At 37.3% G+C, this 14,877-nt stretch overlaps 1 protein-coding gene across 1 annotated transcript; it reads left to right on the forward strand.

Annotated features, from left to right (window-relative positions):
• The first annotated feature begins 1,538 nt into the window (after positions 1–1,538).
• On the forward strand, positions 1,539–12,800 carry b4galnt1a (beta-1,4-N-acetyl-galactosaminyl transferase 1a). The gene is made up of 10 exons (XM_008413646.3): positions 1,539–1,834; positions 1,919–2,101; positions 2,999–3,105; positions 3,256–3,293; positions 3,854–4,034; positions 7,197–7,289; positions 7,393–7,580; positions 7,657–7,797; positions 9,941–10,178; positions 12,106–12,800. Exons 1-10 carry the CDS (start codon positions 1,554–1,556, stop codon positions 12,312–12,314), a joined length of 1,659 nt encoding a protein of 552 aa, XP_008411868.2. The 5' UTR covers positions 1,539–1,553; the 3' UTR covers positions 12,315–12,800.
• The last annotated feature ends 2,077 nt before the right edge of the window (positions 12,801–14,877 follow it).

Here is a 14,877-nt window from a genome sequence, read left to right on the forward strand (position 1 = left end):
CCTTCTCTGTCTAGCCATTCACAATTTGCATCTAATTTGCTCCCATTTCACTCCATGCTGAGGAATCTCGATGTTTTATTCAACTGAGTTAATACTTTTAAGCATGTATACACATATATGAGTTATAATGATATTCTACAGTAAGTCATAGAATTTATAGTGATGTCAGCCTGTTGTAGCCAAAATGGCCGTGACTTTCCAGAAAGGCTCTCCAAGAAGGTTTAGGAATGTTTTTATTAGAAGTTTTGACTGTTCTTTCATAAATATATTTCAGAGGTCACACACTGATGAGGGACAAGAAGGTGTTGTGAAAATTATTTATCAAAAGGGAAAGGAAACGGCTCAATAAATTAGAGACAGGTCGACGTTTGTCTTTTTTGAAAGTCAAACAGCGTTCGAACACTCTGACACTGAGATTTGTGCACAATTTGTGAAAAATGAATTTATTTGCATGACGGGATGAGTGAATAAATAATGGATGTATGATGTTCACCGAAAGTTTATGAATATCCTTGTGGACTGAATGTAATACCCATGAAGAGTATCCTACAAACCCTCATAACCCTCATGAATCTTTCAGTGAAGGGCCATAGCTGCCAATATGAATCACTCAACCTTTCTATCTACGACTTTATGCTTATCTCCTGGACTTTCCCTTTTGGAACATGTTCCACTGTTTTCTTATTCACCTCATAGTCAGAGTAGTCAGAGTCTACTCTGTGAGTTGTACAAAGTTATTTGTACAAAGTTATTTGTACAACTCACGTCACCACATCCTGCCTTTACAGCACACAAGTACGAGGTGAAGACATTACCTAATGCTACATGCAAGGAGAAAGTAACATTATGAACAAGAATATCTATTTGAGAAGGGCTAGATACATTCTAATTTATTTACATTCTAATTTGCCTGAATAGATGTTTGAGATAACTAACAGATGTTCTTTGTTGTGTTGCTTGCAGGAAGGGTGTAGACTATAGAGCATGCAACCTGTGCTGCTGCTGCGAGAGACTAGTAGTTCATTTGATGTCACTTTATTATAAGACTTAAAATGAGTGATACCAGCAAGTTAATTTTGAATTAAAGCATTTCTGTCCTTAAGATTTTCTGGTTAAAGCAGGTTAACATTATAGAATAAGACACATTATGTCCATAATATCAAATTTGGTAAAATGCCGCTTTTATCAAATCTGATAAGCCAGGTAACACAAGAAAGCTACTTGACCACAGATACTCTGTGTACACTGCAGTAGCTATACACCAAAATATGATCAACAGCAGAGTTCAAACTTTATCTGCATCAACTGCTGCTTTTTACAAATATATTTACACTGAACAGCTACGGTAAAGTCTTATTTGTGGTCCATTCACTGATCAGGGAAAACATGAGATCTTTGGTTTCAGGCTGTCAGATCACCAGCAGGCCAAGTCAATTGCGAAATCTTCTAGTTTATGTCATTAGCAGATTTCCAGCAAGTAAAACTCATCCCTAGGAGAGAACCTTCCTCTTTATAGGGAAAAAAGTTACAATCCTGCTTTGTAAAACGATATAATGTCCTCTATCTCCATTTGTGTGTTTCTGTCATGTCATTTTAATATTCCTGTCATTTTTCTCCAGATGCATTTTAACTGCAGAAGGGGCCTGAAAGTGAGTGTGTTTCTTGCTTTGTTGCTGGTTGTCCTCATTTACCTTTGGAGCCCTAAAGACACATTAGAAGTCAACATACAACAAAGACAAAGCAGTCGAATCCAAAAACTGCTCAATGAGAAAAGTCAACGCATCATGACTGATTATTCTGACATTCCCTACAAGATCAAAGAAAATGTGGCAAGGTGTCAATGTTATTCCTTTTTTCGTTAACTGTAAATTCGTCTCTTCATCCTTGACCAACGAATTTTCTTCAACGTCTCCCACAGCCAGTTGCCTCAGAACGCATGTGTGTGCCAGGCCGGAGAGGAAACCTTCCGTTTACCGTTCTCTGATCTACTCTTCCCTCGTGTTTGGGCTCACAACCTCCAGCAGGCGTTCTTAGCGATGCAATCTGATCCTGAGAGTGTAAAGCAACAGAGAGCAGAGGAGTACCACCAGTTTTTGAGAAGGTAAAAGTAAAAGATAAGAGTACTGTGACCAAACCCTTCTCTCATCTCAACAGACGCAGAGTGTGCTCTGAAGAATTTGGGATCTAGTTTAGACTATCTGATATGCGTCACCAGATGTTGTGGAAAAACTTTAATGGTTTCATCTGAGAGTAACTGATCAACATACCTTGTCTGACAGACAAACAGGCTGCATCTTGTTTTTAGAGAAAGTCACACACCAATGAAAGTGAGAGTATTTCAAAGGGCATCAATAAGTCGATTTTCAGAGTGCAGCTCCCGGTATACTGCTTGGCTTTGCAGCAAGCACCTACTCTCACAACGGAAGCTACAAGTTTTTTCAGGACTTTTTAAACCTTTCCTCCAATACCACAGATTGAGCACTGATCTATGAAGCTCACACAAATAGCTCTTAATCATAGCGACATGAAAAACCAGGCTACGCATCATTAACAATTAACACTTCATCCCAAGGACATTGAAAAAGAAATCTGACTTTTGAGTTATTCAACACTTAAATGATCTTTTTTTTATTTTACAACACCAAAAGTAAACTTTGTGTTGCTATCTAAAGAAAAAAATTGGATATTCAAGGTTTTTAATTGGCCAAATAATGAAGAAAGTAGAATATTGTTCTTTAGTTTATTATTTTAGATAAAGGAACTCCATTGCATGTCATTATTTTATTAATCTGATCAGTTAATAGTACCTCGTTGCACTAGTACTTGATGGAAATGCTTGAGTCATATGTAAATTGAAACTTTCTGTGCCCTATGTGAATGTATTTCTATCAGTGTGGAAGCGTCAGCAGGCTAACTGCGTTACTGTAGAAAAGAGGTCGGCCTGGTGAACTCGAGTAGCTTCAGCCAGAACAACTTGTTTTTTCCTATTTGCATGTAGGTCCCACTCTCCAGCAGATATGCTCGTCATTGCAGAGGCTGACAATCCTCTTCAGTATCCTACCCAGGGAGTGAAGGTGCTACCCCTCAAAACAATCATCATCCCAGGTGATAATACTTAATTACATGAGATGGTGTCAGGATCTGTGGTATAAACAGTTTACTTTAATATCCAATCTTGAGTTTAATTACTAGTGAACTTATTTTTGTCTTCTGCTCCATTAATGCGTTCCATCCACATCACCACTCTCTCCACAGGTCTGGGTCTCAGACTGGAAGGCAGAAACAGCTATACGGTAACTCTTATTTTATTTTTTTACAGATTGTTTTATGTGGCTTATTCTTATTTTAAAAAATATTGGGTAACCCTTTATTTGAAGGGGGGTGAATAAGACTGTCATGACATTTTCATAAACATGACATAACACCTGTCATGAACACGAATAAGCATTCATGAATATTTATGACTGTTGTCATAAAGCGTCATTCGGTAAATTATGACACTTTTAATACAAAGTGTTCAAAATGTCTTTGAATAATAAATAATGTTATTAAACTTTACCTTTAAAAATTACCAAATTTTTAAAAGTGCAATCAGTAATACTTTTATAACAAATTTATATCAGTAATGATTTCTTGGTTAATGTCAAGTTGTCATAACAAAGACATTTTGAATGTCAACTTTGTATTAAAATTGTCATAATTTACTGAATGACGCTTTATGACAACAGTTACAAATATTCATGAAGGTTTATTCATGTTCAGGACAGGTGTTATGTCATGTTTATGAAAGTGTCATGTCAGTCTTATTCACCCCCCTTCAAATTAAGTGTAACCAAATCTTGTCTAAAAACAGGTAAATTTGACAGCGACAATGGGGACCTTTGACGTTGCTGCCACAGTGGACAGGGTCTCTGTAAAAGGAATGGGCAAAAAGCACATTTCACTGTCGAGCCCGGCTCTCTCCGCTCTGAACAGGCAGCTCCAGTTTGTCACATATACCAACACCATATTTCATCCGATGACATCAGACCTAGGTAAAGTTCACATTTTAACATCATGACACCATGTCAGGAACAATTTTGAAAAAAAAAATGAGGAAAGATTCCAAATCAAAAGAGAACTTTCTCTTTCTCCAAGTAAAAATGAATTCTCATTCTTGCCTTTTTTTTTTCCTCTGTTTTCTTTTTGTCGACCGTGTCACTTCTGGAAGTTTGGTACTTAGATGTGATGTCTGAGACTCACTTCATTTGCTTTCACAAGTGCAGCATTGCAGCTTCCGCTAAGATTATGCACCTGATATACAGTGGGGCAAAAAAGTATTTAGTCAGCCACCAATTGTGCAAGTTCTCCCACTTAAAAAGATGATAGAGGCCTGTAATTTTCATCATAGATGTACCTCAACTATGAGAGACAAAAGGAGAAAAAAAAATCCAGAAAATTACATTTTCTGATTTTTAAAGAATTTATTTGCAAAATATGGTGGAAAATAAGTATTTGGTCAATAACAAAAGTTCATCTCAATACTTTGCTATATACCCTTTGTTGGCAATGACGGAGATCAAACGTTTTCTGTAAGTCTTCACAAGGTTCTCACACACTGTTGGTGGTATTTTGGCCCATTCCTCCATGCAGATCTTCTCTAGAGCTGTGATGTTCTGGGGCTGTCGCTGGACAACACAGACTTTCAACTCCCTCCACAGATTTTCTATGGGGTTGACATCTGGAGACTGGCTATGTCACTCCAGGACCTTGAAATGCTTCTTACGAAGCCACTCCTTCATTACCTGGGTGGTGTGTTTGGGATCATCGTCCTGCTGAAAGACCCAGCCACGTTTCACCTTCAATGCCCTTGTTGATGGAAGGAGGTTTTCACTCAAAATGTGACGATACATGGCCCCATTCATTCTTTCATTTACACGGATTAGTCGTCCTGGTCCCTTGGCAGAAAAACAGCCCTAAAGCATGATGTTTCCACCCCCATGCTTCACAGTAGGCATGGTGTTCTTTGGATGCAACTCAGCATTCATTCTCCTCCAAACACGACGAGTAGAGTTTTGACCAAAAAGTTCTACTTTGGTTTCATCTGACCATATGATATTCTCCCAGTCATCTTCTGGATCATCCAAATGCTCTCTAGCAAACTTGAGACGGGCCTTGACATGTACTGGCTTAAGCAGGGGGACACGTCTGGCACTGCAGGTTTGAGTCCCTGGCGGCGTAGTGTGTTACTGATGGTAGCCTTTGTTACTTTGGTCCCAGCTCTCTGCAGGTCATTCACTAGGTTCCCCCATGTGGTTCTGGATTTTTGCTCACCGTTCTTGTGATCATTTTGACCCCACGGGGTGTGATCTTGCGTGGAGCCCCAGATCGAGGAAGATTATCAGTGGTCTTGTAAGTGTTCCATTTTCTAATAATTGATCCCACAGTTGATTTCTTTACACCAAGCTGTTTACCTATTGCAGATTCAGTATTCCCAGCTAGGTGCAGGTTTATAATTTTGTTTCGGGTGTCCTTTGACAGCTCTCTAGTTTTGGCCATGGTGGAGTTTAGAGTGTGACTGTTTGAGGTTGTGGACAGGTGTGTTTTATACTGATAACGAGTTCAAATAAGTGCCATTAATACAGGTAACAAGTGGAGGACAGAGGAGCCTCTTACAGAAGAAGTTACACGGCTGTGAGAGCCTGAAATCTTGCTTGTTTGTAGCTGACCAAATACTTATTTTCCACCATAAATTGCCAATAAATTCTTTAAAAATCAGAAAATGTGATTTTCTGGATTTTTTTTTCTCCTTTTGTCTCATAGTTGAGGTATATATCTATGATGAAAATTACAGGCCTCTCTCATCTTTTTAAGTGAGAGAACTTGCACAATTGGTGGCTGACTAAATACTTTTTTGCCCCACTGTATATATATATATACAGTGGTGTGAAAAAGTGTTTGCCCCCTTCGTCATTTCCTGTTTTTTTGCATGTTTGTCACACTTAAGTGTTTCGGAACATCAAACCAATTTAAACAATAGTCAAGGACAACACCAGTAAACACAAAATGCAATTTGTAAATGAAGGTGTTTATTATTAAAGGAGAAAAAAAATCCAAACCATCATGGCCCTGTGTGAAAAAGTGATTGCCCCCCTCGTTAAAATATTCTATAACTGTGGTTTTGAACACCTGAGTTCAATTTCTCTAGCCACACCCAGGCCTGATTATTGCCACACCTGTTTTCAATCAAGACATCACTTAAATAGGAGCTGCTTGACACAGTAAAGTCCACCAAAAGATCCTTAAAAGCTACACATCATGCCGAGATCCAAAGAAATTCAGGAACAATTGAGAAAGAAAGTGATTAAGATCTATCAGTCTGGAAAGGGTTATAAAGCCCTTTCCAAAGCTTTTGAATCCAGCGAACCACAGTGAATGCCATTATCCACAAATGGCAAAGACATGGAACAGTGGTGAACCTTCCCAGGAGTGGCCGGCTGCCCAAAATTACCCCAAGAGTGCAGTGATGACTCATCCAAGAAGTCACAAAAGAACCCACAACAACGTCCAAAGAACTGCAGGCCTCACTTGCCTCAGTTAAGGTCAGCGTTCATGCCTCCACCATCAGAAAAAGACTGGGCAAAAATGGCCTGCATGGCAGAGTTCCAAGAAGAAAACCACTGCTGAGCAAAAAGAACATTAAAGCTCGTCTCAATTTTTCCAAAACACACCTTGATGATCCCCAAGACTTTTGGGAAAACATTCTGTGGACCGATGAGACAAAAGTGGAACTCTTTGGAAGGTGTGTGTCCCATTACATCTGGCGTAAAAGGAACACTGCATTTCAGAAAAAGAACATTATACCAACAGTAAAATATGGTGGTGGTAGTGTGATGGTCTGGGGCTGTTTTGCTGCGTCAGGACCTGGAAGACTTGCTGTGATAAATGGAACTATGAATTCTGCTGTCTACCAAAAGATCCTGAAGGAGAATGTAGAGGGAAACATGTATGTAGAAACGTTTCACAGTAGCTAAGGTGATAATCTGATTGGTTAGAAGATTTTGAGATGCGTACCACATACTTTACTCAAAATTCTTGACCATCATGCTAACTATGCAGGACATATGAGTAAGAATAATTTGTTGTGCCTTCAATTCTTTAATAAGCTCATTGCCTCTTATGTACTTTCACTTATCAGCTTTTGCTTCATCCGGCAGTTCAGTTTGAGACCGAAGGACACCAGTCATTTTTCACCATCAAGGTTGGACACAGAGTCGTTCCGAAACTTTACAACTCTGGACAAAGTACAGGTTTGCGAGCACATATTGTAAACAACCATTAACAATTTTTTTTTAATAGTAAAATGCATTTTTTGTCATGTTTATTATTTGCTTTGTTTCTGTTGTCACTCAGGGGAAGACATTACCTCTCTGGTTACCATCGCTACCAAGACCTTTTTGCGCTACGACAAACTCAAAGATCTCATTGACAGCATAAGGGAGTTTTATCCCACCGTCCTCATAATTATAGCGGATGATAACGAACACCCCCAACCAGTGACCGGCCCTCATATTGAGCAATACCTTATGCCATTTGGAAAGGTAAAAAGTTAGCTTGATCCTATGTTCTAGTAAAGGTATAATGATTCAGTCAAAGTAAGTTAATTTCTCTTTGTAGGGCTGGTTTGCAGGAAGAAATCTGGCAGTGTCTCAAGTGACTACCAAGTATGTGCTCTGGGTGGACGACGACTTTATCTTTACTGCAAATACAAAGCTGGAAAAAATGGTGGACATCCTGGAGAAAACCACACTGGATCTGGTAAGTTGATCAAAACAAAGTAGCTGCTCTGATTTTGGTAATTTGTTATATTTCCTATTGCATATTTTTCTTTGCCTTCTTTCAACCCTTCAAACCCTGGCAATACACTTGCCCAGATTAGAGGGGCTGAAAGAAGGTAAACCTCAGTTCTGTACTTCATGCCAGGTCATTTGCCCACTTCACACCTAGAGGAATTTGGTTGTTTTCCAGTAAACTTTTAGAAATGGTATGTTTTTGTAAAATCTTGTTGCGGATTCATTATCCTGTTTTTTTTTTCTTGTCTGTGTATATTTGTGTTTCAAAAATATAAAGTACCCCACTGACTAGTATATTTAAGAAAGATCAAAGGGCTTTGATCTGTGTATTTACTACCTGTCAGTTGAATCCATATGAACCTCAAACTGTTAGGAGGCCAAGAGTCTCTGATCTCTGACCAGATAAACATTTAGGTATTAACACTTCTTGAGAAGTTGTTAATGATTTTGTCCTTGAATTAAAATGCAAACTTCCACATTCTCACACCCACCCACAGCTTCCTACTGTGGAGAGGCTAGACGCCATTTAAAGTTGAACACAAGGTCTTTGCATTATCAATTTTTTTTTTTTTTGAGAATTGCATAAAATGATCATCAACACAATAGTAAAGAAAATACATGACAAAATCTCCTCTAAAATTGAATCGTACTAAAGTATAGGGGTCTTGAACTCCGATCCTTGAGGGCCGATGTCCTGCAACTTTTAGATGTCTCTCCTTCAACACACCTGAGTCAATTAATGAGGTCATTTGGAGGACGCTGGAGAACCTGACCACATAATAAAAAGCTGATTCAGCCATTTCATTTAGGTGTGTTAGACCAGGGACATATCTAAAGGCTGTAGGACACCAATCCTTGAGGACTGGAGTTGAATATCGCAGAATTAAGCTAAGGAGTAGGAAAAAAATTATTTTTTCTTGCTAGTGAAGCACTCTCCCTTTTACCATATCATTCCTGTTTGGACATCTTACTGTACCTTTAGCTTCCCAAGAGACATATTGTTACACCTAAATGCACAGCTTACTTGATACAAAGAGTGGGAAGGTTGAAACTATAGTAGGAGTGGGGGTGTGGAGGAGGGCACCATTATTTACAGGAAAATACTAATACGGGAGCACGGCAGGAAGGAGGGGGGGGTAAAAAAAACCCAGCAGTTTCCCAGCCAAAGAGGGAGACTTGGCAGGTATGGCTTGTTGTTTGGTATCTGAAAGTTATGACTCAAGTCAAACAGTTTAAAATGCTACAGAAATGCATGTATATTTCAGAAGTTGAAAGAAAAAATAGTGATCCAAACACATCTAAGTTAAACAGTCTGAAGCTTAGAACAAACCACCTCACACAAATGGTTTCTATGTAAGTAAAGAGAGAAGTTTATTTGCATATAAAGCATTTTCAAAGTGAAGTGGCGGAATTGATACGTATGTCTACTTTATTCTCATTCTAAGCTCATGAATGCCAAAGCTTAGCGCATAGTGCAAGAAGCAGTTGTACTCAAAAAGGGTGAGTCAACATGAACTTCTTTTTATTTCTCTTTCACACTGTCTATGTAAAGCCCCCCCGGAAAACATCCCAGTTATATAGGGGTATGAGAATCCTTGTTAAATGGCGTTTTAACTAAAACTCTGAGGTGTGAGAATCCTTAAGTGGCGTTTTAACTAAAACTCTGAGGTGTGAGAATCCTTGTTAAATGGTGTTTTAACTAAAACTCTGAGGTATGAGATGTTTAACTGAAGTCCTACAAGGGGTGCGGGTTTTAATGTTTTTATCTTTTTTAACCTTTTTTCTTCTTAAAAAAAAATCTGTCTTCTAACTGTTTATTCACTGTCGCATGCTGTTTTTAATTATGTAAAGCACTTTGAAATGCCTTGCTGCTGAAATGTGCTATACAAATAAAATTTGATTGATTGAAATGCGATATTCAGATAGTGTGCACATTTAAATACCACTGACTACCAGACTGTCAACCTTTTCTTGCTATATATATAATTTTTTTATTTATTTTATTTTATTTTTTTTACTTTTTTTATTTTGAGAATAAAACAACAAAATAAAAAAAAAAGTGTACTTATCTATTTTTTTCTTTCTTTTTTTTTTTGCATAAACGTCAGGTTGGTGGTGCAGTGAGAGAGGTTACTGGTTACACTGCCACATACCGTCACACCATTTCAGTGGAAGAAGGCGGAAAGGAAGGCGACTGTTTAAATATGAGGATCGGACACCACCATGCTATCGCAGGATTTCCCAACTGCGTAGTTGCAGACGCCGTCATCAACTTCTTTATGGCTCGAACGGACAAAGTTCGGCAGGTTGGCTTCGACCCGCGCCTATCAAGAACAGGGCATCTAGGTCAGAGGCTATTCAATACGTTAAACATATATGGGTGATTCTTTTTTTGCGGCAAGATTTCGGCCTCAGGACTTTTGAAAAAAAAGTATTAATGTTTTAAGTTTTAAATATTTAGTTACAACACTGACATGTTTAACAATAAGAAATTAATAATGGGCAAGCTCAGGATTGGATAAATTAATAATTACATGTGGGGTTTTTTCCACCATTGTCTCTGAATGTGTTCCACCCTGTTAACATTTATATATAGACCACAAATGGTTAAACATTTAAATTTTGAAAAATAATGACTTTTTCTTAAAAAGAGTGTGTCCCTTTTACTATATAATATGTTTTATTCTTGAAATTGTAAAACATCATGAAGTTACGAGTCATTCATGACTGTATTGTAAAGAAAAAAACTGTTTTTTTTACTCATTATTGCTGACAGCATTGAAAATATTGGTAATTTTAAAAACTTATACCAATATTTGCATTTATTGGTCTTCAAATCCCAACATGGCACATAAAAATTCACAGTACTTAATGTTTCTGTAACAATATTTAATAAAAACGTGTGTGGAATGGAACATAACATGGTGGATTGTCCCATAACAGGGTGGAAAATCAATGTCTTTGATTCTAAAATCTGATTTTCATTATTAGTTGCAGGACTGGCTCTTTCAAGTCAAAGTATAGGTAGAGTATTTGTCCTGGCTCTATTTGGCAAAAACAGGTGATATCCCTGTTGTGGATTTTCCCATGACAGGAACTCATTGTTCCCCTCACAGGAGTCAATGGGGGTAACTAGTGAAATGAAAACAGACAAATGGCAAAGACATCTGATAATACCTCAGACTACTCTGCAACTCTATTCCATCATCTGAAATTTTTTTATTTGACTTAAAATTATTACTTTTCACCCTAATTTCTACCTTATTTGGTTCGTTAACATAACAGGGTGGAACATAACAGGGTGGAACTTTTCTAACTAATTTACCTTTAGCTCTTTATGCGGTCAACATTTAGCTAGCTAACCTTCAACAGAATAACAAACCTTTAATGACTATATCTAATATTAGGTTTTTTAAATTCTATTGAATAATCATTTTTCACAATCTATCATAACAGGGTGGAACAGAACAGGGTGGAACTTTCTAACTAATTTACCTGTAGCTCTTTATGCGGTCAACATTTAGCTAGCTAACCTTCAACATAATAACAAACCTTTAATGACTATATCTAATATTAGGTTTTTTAAATTCTATTGAATAATTATTTTTCACAATCTTTCCCAACAGGGTGGAACTTTAAGCTTTACATATACAGGTTTAACATATTTAAGATAAGAAAAAGTACAGAGATGGTGACAGTTGAAGCTCACTTTGTTTTCCATGGTTGAATTCACATCAAAACCAATTGATGTCACTTACATTAAATGGTTTTTATGGAATTTTAGACTTTTTGAAGGCAGAAATGAAACATCATAACAGGGTGGAAAGTTAGTACTGGGACATGCATAATATGAAGAAAATATCAAATGAGAAAATAGTTTCAGTAGATAAAATTGCATATTAAAATAAGGTTTAGTTCAGTCAATCAACTTATTGAAGAAAAACATAAATGTATATATATTTTATAGTTTAAACTTCACGAGGAAGTCTATTACACTGCACTGGGGACACATGAAATTGAACATGTCGGTCACCAAAAAGGTGTGTAAAGAACAAAATAATATTTAAAAGGCATTTCATTTATATTTGAATAATGGCAAACATCTAAATGTATAATTAAAATACTTTGTTGAAAATATTTGGCACATTTTACAAAAAATAATTGTAAGCAAAACAGGGGACATGGAATGTTGCCGCAAAAAAAGAATCACCCAGGATCTGAGAATAAAGCTTTAAATGCTCGCATGACTTATTTTTGCCTATTATTTCTGCAGAGTTTTTTGTAGATGCTCTGGGCACCATGCACATCGGTTCCTGCAGTGATGTCGTCATTAACCACGCGTCAAAGATCAAGCTGCCGTGGAATAAAACCAAAACGCAAAAGGCCTACGAGCAGTTTCGATACTCTCCTGGAAGTTTGGGTGTTAACAGTAATGAGATCTTTTACTTTAAGAACAGATTCAAGTGCATGACCAGTCAATAAAAAACGCACTTCCACTGGTCTCATGGAAACAAATAGGTATTGCTCTTGGCTAATAGATATTTTGTTTTTTTCTGCTCACAACTGTTTTTTTTTTTTGTTTGTTTTAACCACCTGTTGTGATGTTGACAATCCAAACGATTCTTGCTGTTTGAAGCGCTCCTCATTTTTTTGCAATTTGTTTACTGTTTTCACATGTTTTCTTTTGAATTTGTAAGGGAGAATTTTGATGCCGAGTGAGTAATTTGAATTTCAGGTCAATTTTAACTCTGTGCTGTTAATGTGTATTTGTGTGTGAATGGACTATTGTAAGTTGTCATGATGTATTGATTCTCTAGAGGAGGGAATATATTTAATTTGCACACAAAAAAAAAGTGAAAAAAGAAAATGCTAACCTTGTTGTCTTTATGCTAACGCAAGTTACAGATTCCATTATAGTGTCTAGAGGTTCATTATTAAACAAGAAGTGTTCTTGGGACACATTTAGTAGTTTTTAGTCTACTATCTCCTTTAACTGATTACAGGACTCATTTTACATACATCCCAGGAAGCCCAAGATCACTACACACGTAAGTCAGAAGTCAGATAACACTCCGTTATCATGCTCTTTAAATGTCTCACAATCTCCAAATGGGTATGTTCATAAATTCCAGAAAATGTCACAAAGTGCACATTGGACTCTTATTCCCAATTCACAGTGTTATTTGTTTTCTTGCATCATATAAAAATGTCAGATTTCCAAATGTTTCTATTGCGCTAGATCAGTGTTTTCCCAACCCTGGTCATCAGAGGACACCGCCCTGCAGGTCTCAGATGACTCCCTGCTCCAACCACACCCGATTTCAGTTAATGACTAGTTAACAGGCTTTTGCTGAACTGAATGAGGGAAATATCAAAAAAATGTATATAAGGCAGTGTGCCGCGAGGGCATCGCCCTATATCAGATATATGACATTAAATGTACATTTTGATAAGCATTCGTATTTAAAAGTCAAGTGGCGCTTCGTTCGTAGAAAAAAAAAACTAATTACAATGTTTCGCCACCAGAGGGAAACAAAAGATCAGGTAAAAATGACCTTGCAGTATATTTGTATAAATTATTTGTAAGTAATTGGTTATAGGCTGGAGGAACATTTAATAAATACCAACATGCGTGCATTACATTTCCTTATTTCAGCTTCCATTTGGTCACTTTGTGGTAGAAAGCATTGGCTGCAATTCTAATATCTTAATTTCTCCCGTCATATGAGGCCATTTGGTAATTTGAAGTATATGATGTTGTTGCCTGTGAGAGTTTATTTAAATGACAACTCAAGTCTTCATTGTTTAAGACTTTGATTTGTTGAGGATTTTGCAGGGTTATTTTCTAAAATTCCTCTCCATGTGTGTTCACGTTAGTAGGTCTTTCTGTTGAATCTGGCTTACTAAACATTTGGCCAGATACTCGTGCATCATGTCCTAATTGAAGTGGACTACTTCCTGCCAATTAGTGAAATACTCCTTGAGCTTTAAAGGGAAAACCCCAGCGGGTACAGTGTCGGGAGGATTACTTAAAATATGCCAAAGGAAGAAAAAAAAAAAAAGAATGTGATCAGCTTAGTTATCAAACACACAGCAAGGACATAATTATTTATTTGTTTTATTTTTACCGTGGTTTTGAACTCAAAACTGGATGTAGTTTTATCAGGCCAAGGTACCAGGTTTAAGCGGGGTTGTGAAAGTGTCATGTATTGGCCAGCAGATGGCAGCAACGTGGCAAGAAAGGCAGTTTTCATCACGGAAGGTTTTGAAATGAATCGACCAACTTTTAAGAAAATAATAGTTGGAAAGAAATATGATTCTTGTGAATCTTTGTACGCTGTATCTTTGTATCTTTAATCGCACTGAACCAACTCTGTGGATGATTACTCTGTTTTGGTCTGTCAGATGGTAAACAACTCTCCTGTCATTGTTCCATATTCAAATCAGGTTTTTTTTTCTTCATTTTTCAAATCCGAGGCATATTTTTAATCATTATTATTATCTGAGTGCGTACAAAGACACCTCCTTTTCCCTCTTCAAAATTTGACAAGGTTGGCATGCTTCACATTCCACACCACCCTCCATTTTAATCCCCTGGGAGGAAAAAAAGTTTGACACCCAAAATATAGGAAGAAATCCACCTTTTATCATGTATTGACTGTAATTCCTGTGTGGAGATAGAACAATTACTGGCTACTTGATGGTTATTCAAAGATCATATATGAAGTGTTTTGTGTATTTGTATTGAACCCTCCCTTTTTCTGCAATTCCCTGGATGAAAAGGGGGGGGGAGGGAAATACTGCTTCTTAATTTTTCTGCAATTCTGTGTGTGACTCTTTCAGCTTCTCACATAGAGACAATTAATTTTTTGCCCATTTTTCTGGGCAAATAGATTCTAAAGTGGATTTAAGTCCAGACTTTGACTAGCCCTTTCTAACACATGAATATGTTTTAGTCTCAGACCCTTTAATTCTGTCGATGTTCGGGGTTATTGTCCCGTTAAAAAGGGTAAGCTCTACCAAAGTATTTTGAGGCCTCTCACAG

The sequence above is a fragment of the Poecilia reticulata genome, chromosome 7 (assembly GCF_904066995.2).
Source record: "Poecilia reticulata chromosome 7, P_reticulata-male-v2, whole genome shotgun sequence".
NCBI lineage: Eukaryota > Metazoa > Chordata > Actinopteri > Cyprinodontiformes > Poeciliidae > Poecilia > Poecilia reticulata.

Coding starts and splice junctions, on each gene's coding strand:
- b4galnt1a (XM_008413646.3), top strand. CDS start 1,554: ATGTCCTCTATCTCCATTTGTGTGTTTCTGTCATGTCATTTTAATATT. Junction 7,290..7,392: donor CAACTCTGGACAAAGTACAG/GTTTGCGAGCAC, acceptor GTTGTCACTCAG/GGGAAGACATTACCTCTCTG. Junction 7,581..7,656: donor ACCTTATGCCATTTGGAAAG/GTAAAAAGTTAG, acceptor TTCTCTTTGTAG/GGCTGGTTTGCAGGAAGAAA.